Source organism: Aplosporella prunicola (genome assembly GCF_010093885.1).
Source record: "Aplosporella prunicola CBS 121167 unplaced genomic scaffold K452scaffold_7, whole genome shotgun sequence".
In the NCBI taxonomy this organism is placed as follows: domain Eukaryota; kingdom Fungi; phylum Ascomycota; class Dothideomycetes; order Botryosphaeriales; family Aplosporellaceae; genus Aplosporella; species Aplosporella prunicola.
In genome coordinates, this window is record NW_022983535.1 from 670,441 (window position 1) to 692,371 (window position 21,931).

The 21,931-nt window shown below is 54.7% G+C and overlaps 9 protein-coding genes across 9 annotated transcripts; 6 read left to right on the plus strand and 3 right to left on the minus strand.

The window, feature by feature from the left end:
- Positions 1–486: 486 nt before the first annotated feature.
- K452DRAFT_285426 (uncharacterized protein) lies at positions 487–1,666 on the minus strand. Its single transcript, XM_033540111.1, has one exon. It carries the CDS (start codon positions 1,250–1,252, stop codon positions 530–532), a length of 723 nt encoding a protein of 240 aa, XP_033399897.1. The 5' UTR covers positions 1,253–1,666; the 3' UTR covers positions 487–529.
- A 626-nt stretch (positions 1,667–2,292) lies between these two features.
- On the plus strand, positions 2,293–3,374 carry K452DRAFT_246422 (uncharacterized protein). The gene is made up of 2 exons (XM_033538018.1): positions 2,293–2,699; positions 2,765–3,374. Exons 1-2 carry the CDS (start codon positions 2,307–2,309, stop codon positions 3,272–3,274), a joined length of 903 nt encoding a protein of 300 aa, XP_033399898.1. The 5' UTR covers positions 2,293–2,306; the 3' UTR covers positions 3,275–3,374.
- A 1,387-nt stretch (positions 3,375–4,761) lies between these two features.
- On the plus strand, positions 4,762–6,089 carry K452DRAFT_306796 (uncharacterized protein; the record flags this gene model as incomplete). The annotated part of the gene is made up of 2 exons (XM_033543019.1): positions 4,762–5,499; positions 5,553–6,089. 2 exons carry the CDS (start codon positions 4,762–4,764, stop codon positions 6,087–6,089), a joined length of 1,275 nt encoding a protein of 424 aa, XP_033399899.1.
- Positions 6,090–6,726: 637 nt separating this feature from the next.
- Positions 6,727–8,319, plus strand: K452DRAFT_285430 (uncharacterized protein). The gene is made up of 3 exons (XM_033540112.1): positions 6,727–6,818; positions 6,881–7,470; positions 7,547–8,319. Exons 1-3 carry the CDS (start codon positions 6,800–6,802, stop codon positions 7,913–7,915), a joined length of 978 nt encoding a protein of 325 aa, XP_033399900.1. The 5' UTR covers positions 6,727–6,799; the 3' UTR covers positions 7,916–8,319.
- Positions 8,320–9,054: 735 nt separating this feature from the next.
- On the minus strand, positions 9,055–10,345 carry K452DRAFT_223504 (uncharacterized protein; the record flags this gene model as incomplete). Its single annotated transcript, XM_033536626.1, has 6 exons — positions 9,055–9,220; positions 9,293–9,731; positions 9,793–9,988; positions 10,062–10,111; positions 10,169–10,216; positions 10,279–10,345. 6 exons carry the CDS (start codon positions 10,343–10,345, stop codon positions 9,055–9,057), a joined length of 966 nt encoding a protein of 321 aa, XP_033399901.1.
- Positions 10,346–10,870: 525 nt separating this feature from the next.
- On the plus strand, positions 10,871–11,660 carry K452DRAFT_154456 (uncharacterized protein). Its single transcript, XM_033535574.1, has one exon. It carries the CDS (start codon positions 11,063–11,065, stop codon positions 11,552–11,554), a length of 492 nt encoding a protein of 163 aa, XP_033399902.1. The 5' UTR covers positions 10,871–11,062; the 3' UTR covers positions 11,555–11,660.
- Positions 11,661–11,767: 107 nt separating this feature from the next.
- K452DRAFT_223356 (uncharacterized protein) lies at positions 11,768–16,106 on the minus strand (the record flags this gene model as incomplete). Its single annotated transcript, XM_033536612.1, has 3 exons — positions 11,768–14,328; positions 14,380–15,675; positions 15,731–16,106. The coding sequence occupies 3 exons, from the start codon at positions 16,104–16,106 to the stop codon at positions 11,768–11,770; spliced, it is 4,233 nt and encodes a 1,410-aa protein (XP_033399903.1).
- A 565-nt stretch (positions 16,107–16,671) lies between these two features.
- On the plus strand, positions 16,672–18,401 carry K452DRAFT_296416 (uncharacterized protein; the record flags this gene model as incomplete). The annotated part of the gene is made up of 2 exons (XM_033541909.1): positions 16,672–17,016; positions 17,064–18,401. 2 exons carry the CDS (start codon positions 16,672–16,674, stop codon positions 18,399–18,401), a joined length of 1,683 nt encoding a protein of 560 aa, XP_033399904.1.
- A 2,393-nt stretch (positions 18,402–20,794) lies between these two features.
- On the plus strand, positions 20,795–21,788 carry K452DRAFT_325425 (uncharacterized protein; the record flags this gene model as incomplete). Its single annotated transcript, XM_033544777.1, has 4 exons — positions 20,795–20,852; positions 20,908–21,363; positions 21,438–21,717; positions 21,773–21,788. 4 exons carry the CDS (start codon positions 20,795–20,797, stop codon positions 21,786–21,788), a joined length of 810 nt encoding a protein of 269 aa, XP_033399905.1.
- Positions 21,789–21,931: the final 143 nt, after the last annotated feature.

Genomic DNA, 21,931 nt, shown 5'->3' on the forward strand with positions numbered 1-21,931 from the left:
GATATGTGGATATTTAAGGAAATTGCGCGCCCCACTTATGCTTGGGGGGGCGGTGCGTGGGCGTGCGCGGGGAGGGGACTGAGATTTGGGGGTTCTAGATTCGGAGGGGCGGTGGGGATTTATTTTATTTTATTTTTATTTTATTTTTATTTTTTATTTTCAAGGAGGGGAATTAGGGGTGGGGGGAAGGATGAGGGGGCGGGATTGTGTGTCTGACGAGTGCGAATCCGTCGTAAACGCTGCGCGGTGGAAGGATGGAGGAGGATGGAAGCAGGAGCTCGTGGCCTGCTGCTGCTGTGTGGAATAGATGAGATGGCGTTGATGGTGCGCGCGCGCGTACTGTACTGTGCTGGTACTTGTGCGAGATAGATGCCAAGGCGCGTACGCAGACTGAGCTTCCATTTGCTGTGGTGCGTCGGTGCGCCGACGCGAGATGGCGACGTACATTTTGCTCTCTGTTTCTACGTGCGAAACCGTCGCTTTGCACTACCTACTTGGGTAAAGTGTTAGGTAGGTAGGAGGTGAGAGGTTAGCGAGATCGTTCCCCATCTCCAGTACTCCTAGAACCACCACCACCACCACCACCACCACCCCTCTTAGAACCGCGCTCAAGAGCGGCGCCATCGCCACCACCCCCATTGCCATCGCAATCTTTTCCGTCATCCTCGTCATACTCGTAGCCATCGTCGTTATCCCCATCATCATCATCATCATCATCATCATCATCATCATCATCCACATCCACCCACTCCTCGACCCAGCCCTCTACCTCCGCAACCCAGCCCTCCAGCTCCTCAAGCTCGCAAACCACGAACCCCGCCCACCCCTGCCGCGCCATCTCACGGATCGCGTCCCTAAACTCCGCGTCGCTGCGCAGCAGCTCGCGCGTATCGGCGCGCCACACGGGCGTCGTCGCGCTGGCCACGACGGCGACCATCTGCGCGAGGGCCCGCAGCCGCGCCAGCGACGCGTTATGCGGCCCGGTGTTCTTGTCGTCGCCGCCGCCGATGGTGCCAGCGCTTAGTAGATGTCGTGGCGATGCTACGTCCGCCATGCTGATGTGGTGGGTTTGCCAGGGGGTGGTTGGCTCCGGTAGGTGCGGCTGTGGCTGCGGCTGGCCCCAGAGTATTAGGTACGGCGGTTGTGGGCTTGCGGTTTCTGCTGGAGCTGGTGGTGGTGGTGGTGATGTTGCTGCGGGTGGTGGGTCTGGCAGGTCGCTGGCTAGGGTCATGAAGCGTAGGGGGGAGGTCATGCTGGGAGGCGCCTTGGTGGTGGTGGTGTTGGCGCTGCGTGCTGAGGCGCTCGTGGTTTTGTAGCTGGGTTGTAGGCAGGTGTGCTGAGCCGCTTGGTTGGTGGTGTGGTGAGGGTTTTCTGGTGTTGTTATTCGGGAGGATGCAGGCGCGCAGTGTTGGGGCGCTGGTGAGGTGGGTGGATTGAAACCTGCGCTTCCCCTGTGAGTGAAAAGGCCTTAAACACGTCTCTGCTGTGTACTGGTGGGTTCTCTGTGCTGCGCGAGGATTCAGGCGCTACCAAAAGTCATTTATGCATGGCTGCTAACTGCAGTTTCCTAAACACGCCATTTGGAGCTGTCCTGGAGACTGGAAGTGATGTCTTCAGACTCGAAATTTTTTGTCACCTCATTTAATCATAGCTAAACTAGAAGGATCTACCGTGATTCGTCGAGACCCTGACTAGCTACTTCTGGCTGGTAGAATCCTACGTCTAACGGACCATGGTAGTAACGCATTTAAAATGCAGTCGGAAACCAATCACGTAACAATGACCTGTCTATGCCAAGAGAAGTCGTTTTATCAGTCGTATCTGCTTTCGCAAGAAGCTATAAATAAGCTGCAGCATACTGCAAGTAGCAAGGAAGAAATAAGAGTGAAATTTTGATTACTCATTAGCATATATATATAATCAAATGCTATATGGCTGGTACTAGCATGAAATTGTATACGTATATAATACCAAGGTACCTTCACAAGTATTTTTAGACAGTTTAATTCAAACGGATTGCTTCTGCGTTTGCTCCAGTGAAGTATAATTGATTCGTAGGTATTGTCATTGGCTCTGCAAGCAGCTCTTAGCATAGAAGATATACAAATCAGACGCTCGAGTCAGGGGATATATATTCAAGAATACTTCTGAGATTGATGTTCGGTGATTGGAGTTGAGGGGCATGGGAGCTTGGGCCCCTTATAAGAAGCACGAGCCAGGCAGGTGCAATACGTCATCGGTCGCTGATTCGGATGCGACTTCAAACAGACATGGAAGCTGCGCCTTTCTCGTGCAACTCAAAGCCCATGCTTCCCCGACTACGACTAACAGCCAGACACCTCCGTCGCATACCAACACCGACCACGAGCGTCGCCATGTCGACCTTCACCCTGCCCAATTCCTCGCCGGAATGCCCCGTCAACCTCACGAGCGACATCACCAAAGACCAGCTCCTCTCCTTCCCCGCCTTCAAGAACTGGATGTCCACATTACAGCACTCGCTCCAGGCGCAGCAGAACAAAAACCACACATTCCACGCCGCGCCGTACAAGTTGCGCAAGATCGACGTGCAGGCATGCGACTGGTTCGGCGGCGGCAAGAAGCTCGGCTTCGTCAAGCTGACGGCCGAGGTCACGAATGACGAGGGCGAGTACCTGCCTGGTTCCGTGTTCTTGCGCGGCGGCAGCGTCGGCATGCTGGTAATGACGCGATACCTGCCTTGCCCATCCACTTTCTGGACCATGTGCTAACACGATCCTGCCAGCTCATCCTTCAGCCTGACGACGTCCCAGAGAACACCGAAAAGGATAAATACGTAATCTTGACGCTACAGCCGCGTATTCCGGCCGGCAGCCTCGCGTTAGCAGAGCTCCCGGCCGGCATGCTCGACGACAGCGGCACTTTTGCTGGCGGAGCGGCGAAGGAGATCGAAGAGGAGACGGGGCTGAAGGTGCCGGAGGACCAGCTGATCAATCTGACTGAGCTTGCGCTTCCGTCGTCAGAGGATTCCACGGGCGAGAGGCTGCAGAAGGCTATGTACCCGAGTGCGGGCGGCTGCGACGAATTTATACCGCTGTTCCTGCACCAGAGAAGAGTGAAGCGGGATACGTTGGAAGACTGGCAGGGTAAGCTGACGGGCTTGAGAGAGCATGGCGAGAAGATTACGTTGAAGTTGGTGAGGCTGGAGGACTTGTGGAAGGAGGGCGGACGCGACGCGAAGGCGCTGGGGGCGTGGGGTTTGTATGATGGTTTAAGGCGAGAAGGGAAGCTATGAACGGCTTCTGATCATGATGTCCTCAATGAAGTCAAGTTTTCCATAGATGAGCGTCGAGCTAGACTATAATAGGTTACAAGCAAGCATCTTCCTACAGGGAACTACTGTTGTAGCTCTTCATTCTCAGTACCCCTAAATTCCTGCTTCAAAGACTTTAGTGGACTGATTGGCTAAACAAATTTGTGAAAGCAAAAGAGCAGTTTGTATCGAAAGCGAAAGAAGCCAAGTATCTCATAGATAACACGTCCACACAAACTCAAGTTAAAATAACAAGCAAACCAACCATCCACGTATCCAAAAGCGTGGCTGGCGCATCCATCGCCACGCTCGCATCTACCAGAGGGCACCACCAGCACATCCAGTCCTCCCTCTGTTCGAACCGCTCACTAACCACGAATCCCTAGTGTCCAGCCTTGAAGGCAAAACTCGATCTTAATCTCGCCGCAATGGCAGCAGCACGGAAAGTACATATAGGATGGATGTCTACTGAACTGAAAACGCAGTTCGGAAGGCGTTCTCGTTGGGCATGGTACGGCCTGCCCTTTGCCAGCCAGCCGGGAAGCTCTCTGCAGCTTGCTGCATTCGCCACCTGCGACCCCATGTCATAGTGGGGACTTCGTAGTTTGTAAGTATTACTGTACACGTGTATCCGTTCTGGGGCCTCTGGTAGCTGCTTTCTTTTTTGGTTTTTGGAAGACTATATTTTTTCGTTGGCACTAGGTAAGCGCGAGGCGGTATCGCTGGCCGCAACCACACCCACCCAGGTTCCAACACAGTAGAACTCTTGAAAAGAGGACAGTAGCTACTTGAAGCAGTGCTATACTCTAATAGCGACTGTCTTTTGCAAGATATAGATATCTTGTCTGTAAGAAATTAAGAGATAGGACTGATTCCCGATTTTAAGCTTACTGTTATATATAAGCATCCCACATTTCAGTGAGTAAAGCACTTGCTCTTTACCGTGTTTACTGAGTTTGTCTTTTCGTCCATCGCATAGAAGTGCACGTTTCGAAAAATAAAAGTTGATTACACTAATGTGCTCTCATCTATTAATCAGTGTTCTGTGTCGAAGAAGTGACATACAAAATTTACGCGACAACATGTGGTGTATGTGCAACTACTGTTCACTTCATATATACTACTAGCCTGTTCCATGTATTCGATGCAAAAAAGATGTGATATTTTGTCGCCTTTGACATTTCATGTTGAAGTTCGAGTCAAGCCGTGAGCTCTCGATGGAAAGGGTGCATGGTCAAAAAGACAATTTGCACATAAAGTGAGGACACCCAGGTTTACCAATGCGAGGATTCGTCATTTGACCAGCGTTGAAGCTCGCTTCCACTCTTCTGCCGACTTAAAGTCCATGCAAGCTACCGACTGCCGACCCTTAATTTCTACATTTACGCGCACCAAAATCTGTCGGAATCGTCACTTTAAACACTTTTTCTCTTCCAACGCAACACCACTACACCTTCACCCTGCTCAACATGGAGGCAACGCAGAAGCACCCGGTCAAAGTCTACGACCTTGCGGAGGATTTCAACCTCGAACCCGGTGACCTGATTTTAATCTCATCGCCCGATGCCTCATTCCACTATCGCCCCGACGCGGCGATGGTGGTTGTAATGGAGGTGCGAACGCACAACCAGTTCGGAGACCCATACAAGCCGAAGAGAATCCTCACGAGGCGCGTCGACCGTGATTCATACGGGCGCAAGGGCACGTGGTCGTTACTTAACGGAGCTGCCGTATACAACCATCAGGCGCGAGGAAGTGACACGGACCCCTTCGCGCCGCCGAAGAAAGCTAGCAAATCGAGAATGTTTAAGAAGGTGAGCATCAAAGACGCTCGAATCGCACTCGCAGTCCAAGGGTACGAAGCGAATATTGCAACTCCAGTCACAAATTCAATCGGACATGACCTACCGCCATTTGAGCTCTTCGAAGAGCGCGACTTGGTTTGGTTTGTCCATCCCACCGAGATCCGCCTCGAATTTAATCCTTCAGCGGAAAGCATCTCCAAAGTCTTTGGCGCAAGCAATGGCGGGTGCAATGTCCCCGGCTGCGTGGCCGGCCTCGTGTGCACCAGGTGTACAGGCCTGGACGCTGTCTACCCAACTCTGAGAGTGACCGACAAGGAGCACGATCTCTTGCATAAAGTTGGGACTCCGTGCCCTCAGTGTATCGGACTTGTCAAGACGATGCTAGACCTAGATACGATTAGGGTAAGTTACATCTCCCAGCACGTTGACTCCAACGATCACTAATTTCCGTGCAGCAATGGTTCAAGAATCCCCCAAACCTCCAGTTCCGCCAGAACTGCTACATGTTTCGCGAGAAAGCGGTCGCAGGCGTAATCAAAGCAGCCCTGAACCTGATAGTCCCAACGAGCAAGCCAGAACTATGGGGCCTGCCACCCGAACCCGAACCCGCAGCTGTAGTCCAACCACCACCACCCGGATACGAAAACAGCCAACCTGTACCAGGATACGAGCAAGATTACGATGACAATGACAGCGACGACGAAAACTACAAGCAGCGCCTCCACCAGTGGAAGCTGCAGTCACTGCTCCGGGATTCCCACTCAGCGACTCCGGAACCCATCGGTGCACTTCATGCTGATGGCGACGTCAAGTGCCCGATTTGCTACGGACACTTCAAGGTCGGCGACCTTCTCACTGCGGCGACCTGTCCTCGTCGTCACGTCTTCCATACTGCTTGTGTCGTCCCGCTGTGGTGGGTCGAGAACCGCACTTGCCCTGTGGACTTTGTCGTTCTGGACGAAGAGGAAGTTAGAGAGGCGCAGGAGGACTGATGGGATTAGATGCTCCACTGCCGCATATAGGTTTATTAAGCCAAAGGAACCAATGTATGCGATGCTCCTTAGGATTGTACAATGTGTGTAACGAATGAATGGCTTTTTTGCAATTACTACGGTCGGAGGAGTAGACGTTCTTCTTTATCTTCTCAGTGAATGATTCTCAGTAGAAGCAAAGGTACGTCAGGTAGCTTTGAACTTGAATGTTTGAGATAATGCAATCATGGACAAACATCCCTTTAGATATATTTTAGCCCTCTCTACAAAATACTTTTTTATAAACGATGTTAATGTGCAACTCGAGAGGGGTTGTATTTGATATATAGATGTTGAAGATGTTTGAATACCCATGTAAGTAGATGAAGGCGCTCCCTATACATTATTTTTTACCTAGATATAAAGCTTTGGTTCATAGCAGCATACACCGCTCATAAATATATTCAAACTATAACAATATCTCCAACCTGTAGCCTTTCCAGCAAGTCGCCTCGATGAACCGAAGTCGGGCTCCGGGTCGGTCCGCAGTCGGGTAAACATGGAACGACGCGCCCCACGACGACGCCGCATCATCGATCTGCCAGCTCACGGCTCAGGAGCCAACGTAGGTAAACAGGCAACTCCGCAACCACCTCCGCAGCCACCACCTCACCACACCCCCACGCCCAACGCAATCACTCCAACCCACAACCACCACCACCACCGCAACAATGCAGTCCGGAATATCAGGTCCCACCCCGCCATACCTCCATCCAGTACACAGCAGCTAACCACCCCTCCCCCACGCACAGCCTCCCAAGAGCTGCACACAGCCTTTGCAACCCTCACAAGCGACAGCACGCAGCGGGCGCTCCTCGCCACCATCAAAGACGAGGCCCTCGTGCCGTCGGACACCATCGCGGCACAGGGGGACTTCCTGTCGGACCTCTCGCTGCTCGCGCCGCACCTCACCCCCAACGCCGCGCTCTACATCCTGCTGCGGCTCGACAGCCCCGGGGCCAACAACGGCGTCTGCGCCGGAATAACGTACGTGCCGGACGCGGCGCCCGTGCGGCAAAAGATGCTGTTCGCGTCGACGCGGCTGACGCTCGCGCGCGAGCTCGGCGGCGACCAGTTCGCGGAAACGTTTTTCGCGACGACGGCCGAGGAGCTGAGTGCCGAAGGGTGGAAGCGGCATTTGGCGCATGTGAGCGACGAGGCGCCGTTGACGCAGGAGGAGCTCGACCTGCGGAATATCAAGGAGGCCGAGGCGCTGGAGAGCCATGGGACGGGTGCCCGTAGGGTCCAGACGAGTGGCCATCTTAGCATGCAGGTCCAGGAGGGCGTGGTGGAGGCGCTGAAGAGGCTGGGGGAGGGCGGCGAGGAGAATCTCGTCCAGCTCGTACGTTTGCTCTCACCATCACCACCCCCCAAAACAAAACAAAACAAACCCCCCACTAAACCCCCCACCCTTCCAGAACATCGACGTCCCGACCGAAACGATCCAGCTCGCCTCCAGCAGCACCGCCACCGCCTCCACGCTCCGCAGCGCCATCGCGCCCCACGAACCCCGCTACTCCTTCTACCGCCACACGACCGCCGACGCGCCCCTGCTATTCATCTACACCTGCCCGCCGACGTCCAAAGTCAAAGAGCGCATGGTCTACGCCGCGTCGCGCGGCTTCGCCGTCCACCTCGCCGAGCACGAGGCCCAGCTCGCCATCGCCAAGCGCCTCGAGTTCAGCAGCCCAGAGGACATCGACGAGGGCGCTGTCGACGAGGAGTTTGCGCCGCGCGAGGAGAAGAAGGCCGGGTTCTCGAAGCCGAAGAGGCCGGGGAGGCGTTAGGTGCTGTCTGTGTTGGGGGTGGGGGGGACGCCGCTTGATGCTTCATGCTTGATGGTAGAGTGCGCGTTGTGCCTACTACATAGCGTGGTTATAGATGCTGTGTCTCGAGATTTTTACTGGCCTTGGTCTGCCGACGTAGCGTGCCTATACAAATAGAGTATCCCGCCAATTGCGCAAGAGAAACGAAGAAAACAGGTACCGTGCGCCATGCACAGCGCGCATAGAAAGCAGAAAGAAAGACAAATCTCTCAGTTCAGTTCAGCCGCACAAGAAGCAACACCAACATCAAACATCAACAACACGTAGCCCATGCCACCAACCCCACCGCAAGCCCAAAAAGGATGAGGATATGTAGTTCTCTTCTTGACAAAGTATCAAATACATACAGATAGTATCAGCCCCCCAAACCAGATAAGCAAAAAAAAAAAAAAAAAAAAAAAAAAAAAAACAGACAAATGCATGCATGCAAGCAAGCAAGCAAGCAAAGCGACGAGATAGATGTTTTCGAACCCCTCCCACACAACAGGATATAGATAGAGAGCCCAGAACCCCCGCACGGCACGTGCGTGTCTGGCAACGAAAAACGCCGTGTGAAAAAAGCAACAGCAGCAACAGTAACAGCAATAGCAGCCAAAGCCGCAACAACGACGACGACGACGACGACAAGCAAGTCCACCTAATCAATCAACACCTTTCTCCTGCCCTTCAGCTTACCTTCTTACACACACATGGCGGCACAGCGCATCTCGTCCGTCTCGGCCGGTTGTACAGTACAGTACCTCTCGCAGACTATAGTAGTATGCGCACTCAGCCTCCCGCCCTCTTCACACCTTCTCCTTGCTAAAGAAACGAAAAAGTTAATTCCCGAGAGAAAGAAAGAACAAGGAAAGGTGTCTGTCGTCGTCGTCGTCGTCGTCGCAAAGAGCAATCACTCGTCCAGGGCTTCAGGCACAGCGACAGCCCCTGCCATTCACTATTCCTTTAAGGGAGAAAAAAGGAAAAGGAATAGGAAAAGGAAAGGGGGTAGCGGGACTGTCTGTCCTATCCTGCCACCAGACCGAGAGATGCTCATCGTCGCCGTCGCCGTCGCCGTCGTCGTCGTCGTGTAGTGCTGTGCTGTGTTGTGCTTGCAAGCTAGCTTACTCTTCATAGCGCCCGCCCTCCATCATCTCGCGGCCGCGCTCCAACACGCCCTTCAGGTACTCGTAGACGGTGAAGGTGACGGCCTGGCCCGGCGCAACGCGCATGATGCGCGGCGTGATGCCCTTGTAGAAGCTGCGCGTGCCTTCCTGCTTCCACATGTCGCTGGTGTGCGCAAGTCCTGTCAGCCACCCATGTCCCAGCCCCTAACTAAACAAGCCGACACCGGGCACTTACCTTCCGATCTTGACAATGCGGCCAATGGCCGTCTCGCCCGCCTCGGCCGGCGTCTTCTGCAAGCGCGTCTTGATCGTGTCGATTGGCGCGTTGGACAACGGTCCCATGGCACCCGAAACCAGCCCGATAAACGCCGTCTGCCAGCTGGGCAGGTCATGCGTGCCCTGCCAGTTTTGCAGCGCCGCGCGGAACTCGGTGTAGGCGGTGAAGTTGACGGCCTGGTTGGAGCCCTGGCGCAGCGCCGTCAATGACACACCCCGGTACAGCGCCGCTATGCCCTCTTCTTTCACAACCGTGTACAGCGCGTGTGCGGCGTTGCGGTACTTGGGCACGTCGAGCGGGTCCGCCATCGAGTGGTGCTGCGCTTGCAGCCGGATCTTGACAACTTCCATGGGCGTCACCACCGCCACGGCTTCTGTGACACCTGCTGCGAGACCGGCTGTGGAGGGTTAGCCTATTGCGCCCATGTTTTGGGAGTATTTCTCGCCCGAAGAGCATACCCATAAATGTTGCCTGTCCCGACACGCTTCCGTCCTTGCCTGCGAGCATTTGCTTGTACCACTCGTAACTCGTGAACCGTATCGCCATCTTCGGCACAATACCCGTCAAGACGGCACCCAATCCCTTGTAGAGACCGAGCGGCGTCTCGCGCTTAATGATCTCCGAGCCAGTTTTCAAGAAGCCGCGGGGTTTCGTCTGGTAAAAAATGTACATGTTAACCCTGACATTCTACGCTCGTAGATGTGGTGGGGTGCACGGGGTGACCTACGCCAGGCGCCCTCGCTCTCCTCGAAAGCTGCATGCGGACTTTGATGGTATCTTTACGGCCGTCAGCTCGAGTCCAAAACCCGTCCTCTCGACTTTAAAGCAACATACCCAACGGGTGACAAGCCAATGCCTCCATCATTCCCGCACCACCGCCAGCTGTCCAGTACCAAGTCAGCGCAAGTCCAATTCCCAAAACTAGCCCGTAACCAGCCGCATACCGATCAAGTTCGTCGCCGCGGATGCAGGCTTTTTGCCATTAGGACCGGATACGTTTTTCGCCGACATGGTGAATTGTAGCGCTGTGGGAGTTCCAAGGATCGCAATAAAAACGCGGGGTTTCCGAGGCGCAGAAAACGGGGTTTGGTAGGTAGAGAGAGGGCCTTTCGTGTGCGCCGGAGCTCTTGCGTCTTTTTGGTTGCTATTCGCACGTTGCGGTCGCGTGGAATGAAGGTATAGCGGGGTTGTAAGGGGTCGCGCCAAAGAAGCAAAAAAGCAGTAGAAGCTTGGGAGGATTAAAGAAAAAAGGGAAGGGATCCGGAGGTATATGAGAGGAGAAGCAGAGAAAGGGAAAAGAATGAGTGAGCTACCTTTAGACCGAGCTACCCATTCGCAGTCCCCTAACAGCCTCGGCCATTACGCAAAGGCACCATGTGTAGCTTACCCCAGGAATTGGCTTCTCGCTTGAGCGGCCGTGGTTGGTCGGACGGACGACTGGGTGAAGTCGTCGCGTGGGTTCCTGGACGAGCGGAAGCTACGCCTTTAGGCTTGCCGAGCTAAGTGCGCGAGCCGAGTGTGAGGACAGCGGAACACTTCATTAAGCTGCCCACTTCCCTCCTTCTCCCCGACGGTGCCGACAACTTCTCCTTTCCATGCCTGAGGCACGAGCTTCGGCCGACACGTCGCATGCATCTCGGTGCCGTCGGAGAGATCTAGGGAGGCGCGCGCGAGGGGATGTTGTCGGCTCGTGATGGCGAGGTACTCGAGTACGGACCCATGTGAAAGATGACGTCGGGTTCCCCCATCGCTCCTTCCCCCGCAATTCCACTCGCAAGTGAGCGCCGATTTCTCCCGTCCCGCCCGTCCCCCGGCTCAACTCAACTTCCATGTCTCCATGACCTATTCTTCTCGGCTAGACAATTATATTTCCACTCTCGCTGCTCGCATCTCCCGCTACGTACGCATGAGGAAACTGCCCAAAAGGTATCATGTGCCAAAGGAAAATGCCAACAATGCCCCGATTCCTCCCCTCCTCTAGATCCGCCCTGCCAACAACAAAACAACAACTCCATGCGAGCTTCAATCCGACAAAGGAAATTCTCTCCAAATCACTCCCGTCCCCATCTCCGACCGGCGTTCCACCACATGCATGGAGCAGCCCTGCCCCCGAACCCCCCTTCCCATGAGCCGACAGAGAAAATAGGAAAAAAAGGCAAGGAAACTTTTAAAGCCGTAGTGGGTGCGTGTCCTAGGCGCCGCGCTGATGATATGCCGTGATGCGTGTGCCAACAGAAGCAAAGAAAAGTAGTAGCCAGGCGCAAACTGAGTTGCGTGGTTGCGAAAGTAAGGCTTTAAAAAAAAGGGGGGAAAAAAAGTCGAGCTCAATTCAAAGAAAGAAATGTGGTTGGTGTGTGGGTATCTGTGTTGCAATGGGCAGGTGCTTCCCCTAGTGTACAGGGTATCTCGAATTGCGGGAAAGCCTTAAGCCCTTCAAGCCCCTACGGCTTGCGGCTGTGTGCTGATTATCGCGGGATCAGGGCCTCCCGCCTGCCCCTCTTCCTCGTCCTTGGCATCGCCATCCTTGGCCTCTTTCGGGAACTCCTTCGTCGTGGGGGACAGATCCTCGACAGAGGGCCTGGTATTGATGCTCGAGGCGGCGTTTGTAGACTGTTGTTGCCCGGGAGCCGAGAGATGGTTCCATCGCTGGTCGAGCGGTGCCGGCTTCAGTCCAACTCCGCCCTCCTTTTCTACCATTGGCTTGCTGGTGATAGTATGCGCGCTCTCCGAGGCGGTTGAAATCGACGGTGCGCCTTCAGTGCCGTTGACTGACCGGTCATCCTCGTGAGCAGTTGGGATTTCAAGCCTTTTCCCATCCTCCAAGGCCTGCTTGCGCAGCTTGAGGCGCTCCTCAGCAGACAAATCTTGCCATTCCGAGCCGAACGTGATCACAGATGCCTTCTTGCCGTGAACGGTGAAACTTCCGTGAGCGCGTGGAAGGACTTCAGGCCCTTTATCCGCTGTATCCTCAGACATGATAGTCGATGAGGACTCTTTTCCTTTGCCGCTACGACGGTGCCCCCCAGAAGTGTGCGGATCACGAAGGGTGCGGTGCATGCTGCGGCGCATTTTGGCGCGCGAATCAGGGCTCCCGGCTGGGTTTTGTTCTCCATTTTCGGGAGTCGACGGACGGCCGTCCAAGTTCATCGAGGTAGTGCTTTGGTTGCGGGGATGGCTGTGATCGGCATCGGAAATGCTACCGCTGCGGTGTTTCGAGCCCACCTCTGATCCTTCCTGATCGCCAGTTGTGGATACAGAAGGACGGTGGTCGGGGTTTTCTACCTTCGACATGATCAAGGAATGTCTTGGTTCGCTCAGCGGACTGAAGGACATGGGTGGAATTACCCAGTCAGTAGGCGGGTGTCCTGGGCTGGACTGCGGAGAGTTCTCGGGCGTGCTGAAAACATCGTCATCCTTTTCTTGCTCGGGTTCCCGAGGAGGCACAATCTCCGGTGGAGGGGGATTGGGAGACGTCTGTGGTCGAGCAGTTGCGGAGCTCGCCTTTGAGTTTAACCTCACAAGACTACCAAGTCTCGACGACCGGGAGGGTGGCGCAGTGGGTGCCGGTGATGATGTTGCAGGCGTTGCTGAGTCCGCAATCTCCTTGTTCCTCAATTGGCTTTCACCAGCGGCCCTTTTCTCTTCATCCAAATCCATGATAAGAATGTCCCGATGGCACTTCATCCGGCAGATATCGATGCGCACCCATTTCAACCTAGCCGCCATCCGCCCAGCCGCATGCATGACATGCTCTCTTGTCCTAGGCTGGATAGGAGCCATGACTTGCAGGTGTCGCGCATCTCTGAGGCGGCTGTCGAGTTGTTTTACGGCATTTCCCAGCCTCTCGTCTGCTTCCTCGACCTTACGCTGAATGTTGTCCCTGCGCGCGCTGGCGATTTGCTGAGCAAGGTGGTTGTCAATCTTTCCACTTTGGATAGTGACCTCTCCAGTAGGCCCTTGTATAGATTTTGACGACTGCGAAGACTCAAGCCGGCGAATCCCACGATTCCGCTGGCCTTCGTAGTTGCCACCCGTCAGGCCCCTGGGCCGGATACCAGCCGTCTCGAAGGCTGCCGTGTAGTTGATTTTGGCAAGCCAATCGTTCATGTCAGGTTCGTTGTCCGCCAGGAAGACCTCCTCTGCGCCGCCTTTGGCGAAAATGACGAAGGCGTACTTGTGTTTCCTGTAACTGGCATCCATGGCCGCCACGCACAAATCCATAGGCACCGTATGATCAGACTTGAAATCTTCCACGGCGGGCTTGAAGATAACAGGCGCGCCACTGCTGGTGTTTCTGTTTTCATGTTGGTGCATCAAGTTCCTGGCCCAGGTAGGACTCTTGAAAAAGTAAAGACTAGATCGCGTGAGGACGACTCCCCATTCTTGCCAAGGTGATCTTGCTGCCTTCTTCTTCGTGTCCTTGCGCCAAAGGATTCCCACCTTTGTCACTGGCATCTCCACAACTCCGGCCTGAGCATCATTGGGATTTTCAATAGTTGTCGGCGACATGAAAGCCTCTGGCCTCGAGCGGGCGGACACAATTTGTATGACACCGTATTTCGCAAACGTGTCGTGGAGGGATCTCATATCCAGAGACTGCGCCGTCCCGCGGTAACAGTAGGGATCCTCAAACTGCATGACCTCCTTGATTGGCGGTCGTAGAGCGTCCAGCTTGTTCTCGAATATTAGGGTATAGGGATCGATAGGTTCCTTCTGCGCTCTCCTGGCAGGGTCCTGGACGGCATTTTTGATGATCTTTTTCTTCTTCCCCCTTGTGGCTATGTTACGCAGATCCATTTCGTCGTCGATGTGGATAAATTGGGTGTAGACGATGTTTTCGTAAATGGTTGCAAGAACATCTTCGTTTACCTCCGAGGCGCTGGTTCCATTGCAATTTTTGATGTAGTCAGGCTTCTGCATCTTGCGCTTGTTATTCGGATTGAAGAAATCTGAATTCAGAAGCACGATCGAAAAAGCGATGAAGTAAGCTTCCTCTATGGGATTTGTCAGCACGTTGAGACCTACGAGGTGTCTTTTTCTCTTACCAGGTGAGACGAAAATGCCCGGGTTACACTCATGATAGCGATCCGCAAAGCCTTGAAGAACCCTGTCAATTTGCTGAGTCTCGCGCGGGAGTTCGACCTCCATCAACAACTTTCTGAGTGCCATGTCTATGGGATCACCAAAGAACATGAATCTTCGCATATAACTTCTTAATACAGCCAGAGAGAATTCGTCCCCGGATTTCGCAACCACGGCTGCAATTGTGCTTCGCGGCATTATCTCTTCCAGGCGCTCAAGGTATCTGCCAGGAGGTTCGCCCTCTTCCCTTGGGGGAACCGCCAACGTTTCGCGACTGATGTTCATAGAGGTAGAGTGCGAGCCCCTTCCGGAGGTCATACCTTGACCTGGAGATCCATGGCGTGGCGACTGCGGTTCGGAGTTTTGACGGAAACGGTTGCCGAGACCGAACAAGTTACTGAAACTGGTCCGGCCTGTAGTCGACGTCGAATGTCGTCCATACTGTGGTGGGGTAGGAGGCGGGCCATCATCTATGCGCCCCTCAACTGACCCCACAGTTGAAGATCTACCACGTCGGCCCAAGCGCACGGGAGGAGCGAGCGAAGGCGTTGACCTGGCAGAATGTGCGGATGTCGTTGAGTCATTCCTAATGAGAGGGGCCCCATTCACATTCACTACGGAAGCAAGCGCTGAATGCGTAGGCGACTGGTCGGGGTGCGCGCTTCCGTCGGTGTTTGATCGATGAATGGCGGTCAGAGGAGGGCTGTATGTGCCATCCGGTGATTGGTGAGGAGAGGGAACGCTGACGGCACTAGTAGACGCGCGGGGTGTAGCGGGGGCCGTATCGGGGAACTCTGGTGGTGCGGGGATCTTGACGGGAAGCGGAAACAGCGACTTGCGGTTTTGTTCCTTGTTCTTCCTCGACAAACGGAAGAAGGTCGAATGCGATGTGTTCAAGACTGGTTTCCTGTGTTCTCCAGTGCTTTCGATAGACCGCGACGAACCGTCAGACAGTCTGCCACCGACAGGACGCAACGCATGATTCGCCTCGCTGCCCGTCATAGTCGGAAGATCACGCGCCGAGCTGGTCGAGAGGCGACCAGGTTCGTCCTGAAGATGCTCCAGTCCGCCGAATATAGTTTTTCGGCCGTTGCTTCCAAAGTGTTTCTTTTCGGTCGATTTGCGCGGTATGGATTCCTCGGCAGTCGGTTCGAAAGAGAGTCTTCTTTTAGTCAACGTAGGAAATTTGTTCTTCTTTTTCGTCGGAGGGTTCTGCGTGGGCGACTCCATGGTCGGCGCGGTCATGATAATAGCAGGGGCTTAAGAGGAACAGTTAGCCCGTTCTATCCAGTAGTGGTGAGCATTCTCACATACCTGCTGGCATTGTTGGGACCGGAGGAGCAGCTGCGGCAGCGTCGGCAGCGGCCTGCTCCCTGGCCTTGGCCGACAGCTGGGGATCCGAGGCGTGACGCGACCTCAGCTTACTGAAGCGACGCGTCATGGTGTTGTGCTCTTGGACAGGCGGCGAGGGAGGCGGTTCGGTGTCGACCAGCCAGACGGGATGCGACTGCTGGGTCTGGGGGCGGAGCCCATCACTGGATCTTATGCCGCGGTCTGGAGCGAGGTTCTCGGCGGATCTGATGCCGTGGGGGGCCTGTTCGCCGCGCCTGAAGAGGTTGGCCGGATCCAGAGTGCTGCGTCGCTTGAGGTCCTTGTCACTCCTTCCGGGGCGCAAGGCTCTCAGTGGCATGGCGATTCGCGGCGGAGGCAGGGGGTGCGCTGTCAAGTCGGCATTGGCGGCGCGGTATCACGCATCTGGTGAAGGGTGGCGGGAGAGGGCGGGAGAGGGCGGGAGAGGGCGGGAGGGCGGTTCGAGGGAGGGTGGTGAGAACCAGGGGACCGCGTGGGATTGGGATCTGTCAAGCTGGGCGGTGGGCCCGTAAGGCTGAGTGCTGAGTCGGTGATGCAACGCGGCCAGCGCTCCCAGGGGCTAGAATGGGCGGGCCGATGATGGGGCAGCGCAATAGTGGGAGAACGAGCGACTGGGAGCTGAGGATGCGATGGATGTGGGCGGGAGGAGAGGGAGGGAGGTTGGGGTAAGAGGCGTACGTGGGCTTATTGGGGCCGACGACGCAGCGCTGGAGCAAGGCAGTTTCGGATGCCGTTCTTGGGTTGGGGTGGGCAGCTGAGCCCTGGCTGACGCGCGCCGCCCGCTGTCACTTGTGTCAGCAGAAAGCAATCAACCTTCCTCTCTCCCCCACGTCCATTCACACCTCCACATTTTCCCATAGCTCGCATGCGCCCCGCGCTCCACCATGCGCTTGTCCCTCTCCACGGCCTGCAGCAGCTGCCTGCTGCTGCTCCTGCTGCCCGCCGCCCCCGTCACCGCCGCCCTCGACTCCCGTCCCTCGTGGCGCCGGTTGTCTGATCGCATCATCCAGGCCGCCTGGGGTCATCATTATGCCCCCCAGCCTGCCCGTGCCGGCCGCTTCCCGCCGCCCGGTAAGATGCTGGCCCGCTACGGCGATGACATGGTCTTGCGCTTCAACATCTCCACCGAGCACGAGGCCTTGAAGCTCGCCGAGGCCGCCGACACCCTCTTCCTCGACGTCTGGGAGTTCAATGCCAACTGGGTCGACATTCGCGTCGCCAAGGATGTCGTGAGTCCCTCACATCTCCCCTCCTCTTGCGCCAGTTAACAGCAAAGGTGCCTTCTTTCATCGGCCTCCTCCCCGCATCACTCCACGACGCCCACGTCCCAGTCATGCAGGGCCATGATCTGGCCCAGGCCGTCTACGATTCGTATCCAACAACCGACGAGCCCTTCTCGCACTCGCTGCACCCCTCGCAGAATGCCGACACGCAGACGAACCTTTTCTTCCGCGACTACCAGCCATTCTCAGTCATGCTGCCTTGGTTACGCCTTATGGAGTCTCTTTTCTCCAGCCACGTTCGTTACGTCAATATTGGTATGAGCTATGAAGGCCGGGACATACCTGCTCTGCGCGTTGGTGTGCATCCCAAAAACAATGAGAAAGGTGACGCACCACGTAAAACGATTATTGTTTCAGGTGGCGTGCACGCCCGTGAATGGATCAGCACTACCACCGTCAACTACCTGGCATATTCCATGATAACATCTTACGGCAAGGACGTATCCACCACCTCCCTTCTTGAGGCTTTTGATTGGGTCTTCATCCCCACTCTCAACCCGGATGGCTACGTCTATTCGTGGGAAAACGATCGTTTGTGGCGCAAGAACCGCCAAAAGACCTCACTCCGCTTTTGCCAGGGAATTGACTTGGATCGATCTTTTGATTTCCATTGGGATGGTGAAAGCACCAAGGCGAACCCTTGCTCCGAAACCTTCGCTGGTGATGAGCCTTTCGAAGGCGTGGAAGCCAAGCGCTTCGCCGAGTGGGCAAAGAACCAGACCCAGGACAACAACGTCGAATTTGTAGGATTCCTGGACCTTCACTCCTACTCTCAGCAGGTCCTTTATCCGTATTCATTTTCTTGCCACGAGGAGCCACCTACGCTCGAGAATCTCGAGGAGGTTGCTCTCGGCCTTGCCAAAGCGATCCGTATTTCGAAAGGCGGGTACGTCTATACAGCGGATTCAGCATGCAGAGGCAATGTCGTGGCTTCCGAGAACAACAAAGAAGACAAAGTTTATCTGCCGCGTTTTGAAAACGGTGGCGGTAGCGCGCTCGATTGGTTTTACCACGAGATTGGAATCAAAAACTCATATCAGATTAAGCTTAGGGATACTGGAAGCTACGGATTCTTGCTGCCAAAGCAGCACATTGTCCCCACGGGGAAAGAAGTTTTGGACGCACTGACATATCTTGGTCACACTCTGCTAGGAGACACCGGCTTCGAGTTGGATTTGGGAGCAGAAGATGAGGCCTACCACGTGCCCATGGGCGAGAAGGTTTACGGCCAGGAGGCGTCTGAAGAAGACCCTACTGGTGTGGACAACGAGGTAGGATCGCATTATGCAAACGACAACATGGAGTGGGAGTTGAGGCGGAGGAGACGTTAATGACCTAATGTGTGCGGCACGATCCAGGATCGACGACGACTGCGTAATCATGTATAAAAAATGCATTCGTTTGTCTTCAAGCTAAGTTGATTTTTTAATAGTGTCGTCATCCTCAGCGTTGTAAAGGTTTTGTGTTTGCGGCTTTATTTTGATTTGATCTATTTTGTCGAGGCATTTGGGCGATGCTAATGATAGAAGATCGTTTAGTTTCATTAAGGAACTACAGATCAAAACCTTCGCTCACACTCGAATCGAGCATTCGAAGCGAATGATCCAGTTTATCTGGCCGATGCCTATAATAAACCAATCACATCACATAGCTACTGCTAGAAAATTCCACAACAACGTTTAAGTCGATTGATAGTTTATTGAAAGGTAAAAGAAATCGGTCGCCTGGTACAGGTATCTCAGTAACATAACGTCCCTTCGTCCCCATTTGCTCGCCTGCGAGCTGTAGTTTAATTTCCTCCTGCTTTCATGCTTCATAAAATGAAACCGTTCCGATTTAGGAAAACGCACAACGCCCCCAGTTGCTCCAAAATAACCCAATCACAATGCTCTCCCTCTAATCTTGCTCCGGTCCGCTTCTCCTTTACAGCGAGCAGCCGCTACTCGCAGATGACGAGGAGGAATCCGATGAGGATGATGTTCGCACGCCGCTCGCGGTCCTCTCATCCACGGACACAATCTTGGAGAGACCAAAGTCGCTGTCGTCGGCTTTTCGGGCTCGGAGCAGACATCTCGAGCAGGTGCCGCATGAGAGGGTGCATTCGCGGTCGCCGCCGTTGTTACCGCACGAGCAAGAAAGAGACTGGCGGCGGACGCGTGCGCCACAGGCGTGCTTGATGCTGTTGTAGCACATGGTGGCTGGGTAGGTGTCGATAAGGGCTTTCAAAATCGAGGGTGGCGAGGTGGTAGTGGAGGGCGAAGATCGAAAAATGCTGAGCTGATCGCTCGAGGTCTATAACGCTTTGGAATAGCTGGAGAAGGTTCCGGTCTCTGGGTTCCGCGCTCGGCGATGGAATGACGCAGAATGAGCGGATGTTTGGTGTCTCAGTTGGTCACGATCTGGAGGGAAGATCAGCCCGTGCTTTCGCAGCTGAAAACGGGAGCAGGCATACCTGAAAGGCGGGTGATCCAAGGAACAGATCGACTTGGGAGGGTAAGTGCAGACAGGGCACTGCAACGCTCTATAACGAGATGGAGTCACAAAGTATCTGCACGAACGGCTGAGGAAGTCTGAACAAAAGCCCCCTGTCGTCCCGTCGGGAAAAGATATAATATAGGTAGCAAAACCCTACAAGGTAACGGCACTACTGTTACATTCTTCGGCCACGGGCCCGGAACGCGCGGCCACGTCGGCGTGCGCGCCTGCTACCAGTAAGCAAGCAAGCGGCCCAAGATGCAGCCGGTGCCTCTGCTGGAAGGGAAGCTGGAGACTTGAAACCACACAAACGTCAGGGGGGAAAGCGGAATGCACGCGCTGTACCACCGGCATCAAACAAACCCGTCCCGACAGCAGGCTACCGTCAAAGAAACGCACGGGTGAAACTTGGTTGGCGAGGCGTAAAATGCAAGGCAAGGCTGGGTTTTACGGCAGCGTTTGTGCCACGCTGACTTGTCCATGGCTCAATCGTCGCCTTCTTTCGTTGCCAGTTGTGGTTTCGGTGTTTCTTGCCTGATTCGGTGGATGGGCTTCTATAAGGCATCCCGCGTGCCTCATTTCATTCTTATTTTCTTTGATTTAAAGGAGCTCAGCTACCGCGCCCTAGTCTCTTTGAAAGTGTTTGAAGTAGACTGCTTCAGCACTGCGGCCACTGTGGCGTTCTTGGAAATCTTATGACTGCAAAGGCTTTGGGAATAGTACGAGTCTTGGAGCGTGGGGCTAGAAATGGATTGAGCAAAGTGAAACGCCAAACCACAAAAAGGCGAAATCTTATCGCAAAAGTATGTCCGGTGGACTTTTGTTGTGCCTAAGATTTATGGTGTGATAGTAGCGTCCAGTCAGCGGGCGTTTCGAGCAACGCACCTGGGGACGCTCAACAATCTAGACCGGAGAGAGTCCCGTGGGATGGTGCCAAGGCTTTAGATGTAGGCAACCGGAGAATGCTAGTGATGATTCAGCGAGGAATGTCGAGGTAACGTCCGTGTTGGGGAAGTTGTGGTGTTGAGCGGAGAAGAAGGAAGTCATCCGCGGCAGAAACACCCTGACGCGAAGATCAAGCAGATCAGATTTATCATCATTGACCTCCAACCATGACTTCATCCACTCCATCCTACTACCTACCTAAGGCCCAATCGTGCCCATCAACACAAAGTCGGATCCGACAACCGACAACCGACAACCGACAACCGACACCCAAAATACAACCACCAGCTACTGACTTGAAACAATGACGACTCCTAGTCTCTTCCCTGGCGTGGCTCTGGTCACAGGAGCTGCCGGCAGCGGTATGGTTGCTTATATCTAAGACACACAAGAGCACGGAAATCTCACACATCCAAGGCATCGGGAATGCAACGGCACGCGCGTTCGCCGAAGCCGGATGCACCCAGATCGCGATTACGGATCTGAATGCAGAGCTTCTCGAGCAGACCAAGAAAAGCATCCACGGCGCGTACCCCGCCGCCTCCGTGCTGGCAGTGGCTGGAGACATCAGTTCGCCGGAGTTTGTCGACAGCTTCACTAAGCAGGTTGTCAGCGGCTTCGGGCGGCTGGACTACTGCGTCAACTGCGCGGGTGTCTTGGGCAGCGATCAGAACTCGACTGAGACGTCTCTCGAGGACTTTGATCGGATCAACAACATCAACTACCGCGGTTGCTGGCTCAGCTCGAGAGCGCAGCTCAAGGTCATGCTGGACCAGGAACCGCTTGCGAGCCACGACGCGCAGAGAGCCGGACAGAGGGGCAGCATCGTCAACGTCGCTAGCCAGCTTGGTATAGTCGCACGGCCAAAAGCCCGTAAGTATCTTTCTTGGTCGTACCAGATTTTGTTTCGGTTTCTGCAGGTTCTCATGTCGTTATCCTGTCTCCAGCGGCCTACTGCGCCTCCAAGGCCGCTGTTATATCCATGACCCGCTGCGACGCCATCGACTACTCTGAGCACAACATCAGGGTCAATTGCATCTGTCCTGGAGTCATTGAGACGCCCATGACGACGGGTAGTCAGGAGGTCCTTGACCGGCTCCAGCCGGCTGTTGATATCGCGCCCATGAAGCGCATGGGCAAGCCGCAAGAAGTCGCTGACTGCGCACTGTTTTTGTGCTCGACGAAATCAAGCTTTGTACAAGGTCACGCCATGGTCGTGGATGGAGGGTAATGGCTACTAAGTTTTCTCTGAAACATGCGGTGATACTAACAAGCTACACAGGTATGTAATCAACTAAGACCACGTACGGTTTTGCCGGGTGCTACCAACTTGGTCCGCAAGGCAGCTTTCCCTTGTTGAGGTGTTTGGTATGTTCAGCTGTTCGTCAGAATCCAGGCCGCTCCTTTGCCATGCAAGGGTAAACTCGCGGCCGACGCATGT

Coding starts and splice junctions, on each gene's coding strand:
- K452DRAFT_246422 (XM_033538018.1), top strand. CDS start 2,307: ATGCTTCCCCGACTACGACTAACAGCCAGACACCTCCGTCGCATACCA. Junction 2,700..2,764: donor GCGGCAGCGTCGGCATGCTG/GTAATGACGCGA, acceptor CGATCCTGCCAG/CTCATCCTTCAGCCTGACGA.
- K452DRAFT_285430 (XM_033540112.1), top strand. Junction 7,471..7,546: donor AGGAGAATCTCGTCCAGCTC/GTACGTTTGCTC, acceptor CCACCCTTCCAG/AACATCGACGTCCCGACCGA.
- K452DRAFT_154456 (XM_033535574.1), top strand. CDS start 11,063: ATGACGTCGGGTTCCCCCATCGCTCCTTCCCCCGCAATTCCACTCGCA.
- K452DRAFT_285426 (XM_033540111.1), bottom strand. CDS start 1,252: ATGACCTCCCCCCTACGCTTCATGACCCTAGCCAGCGACCTGCCAGAC.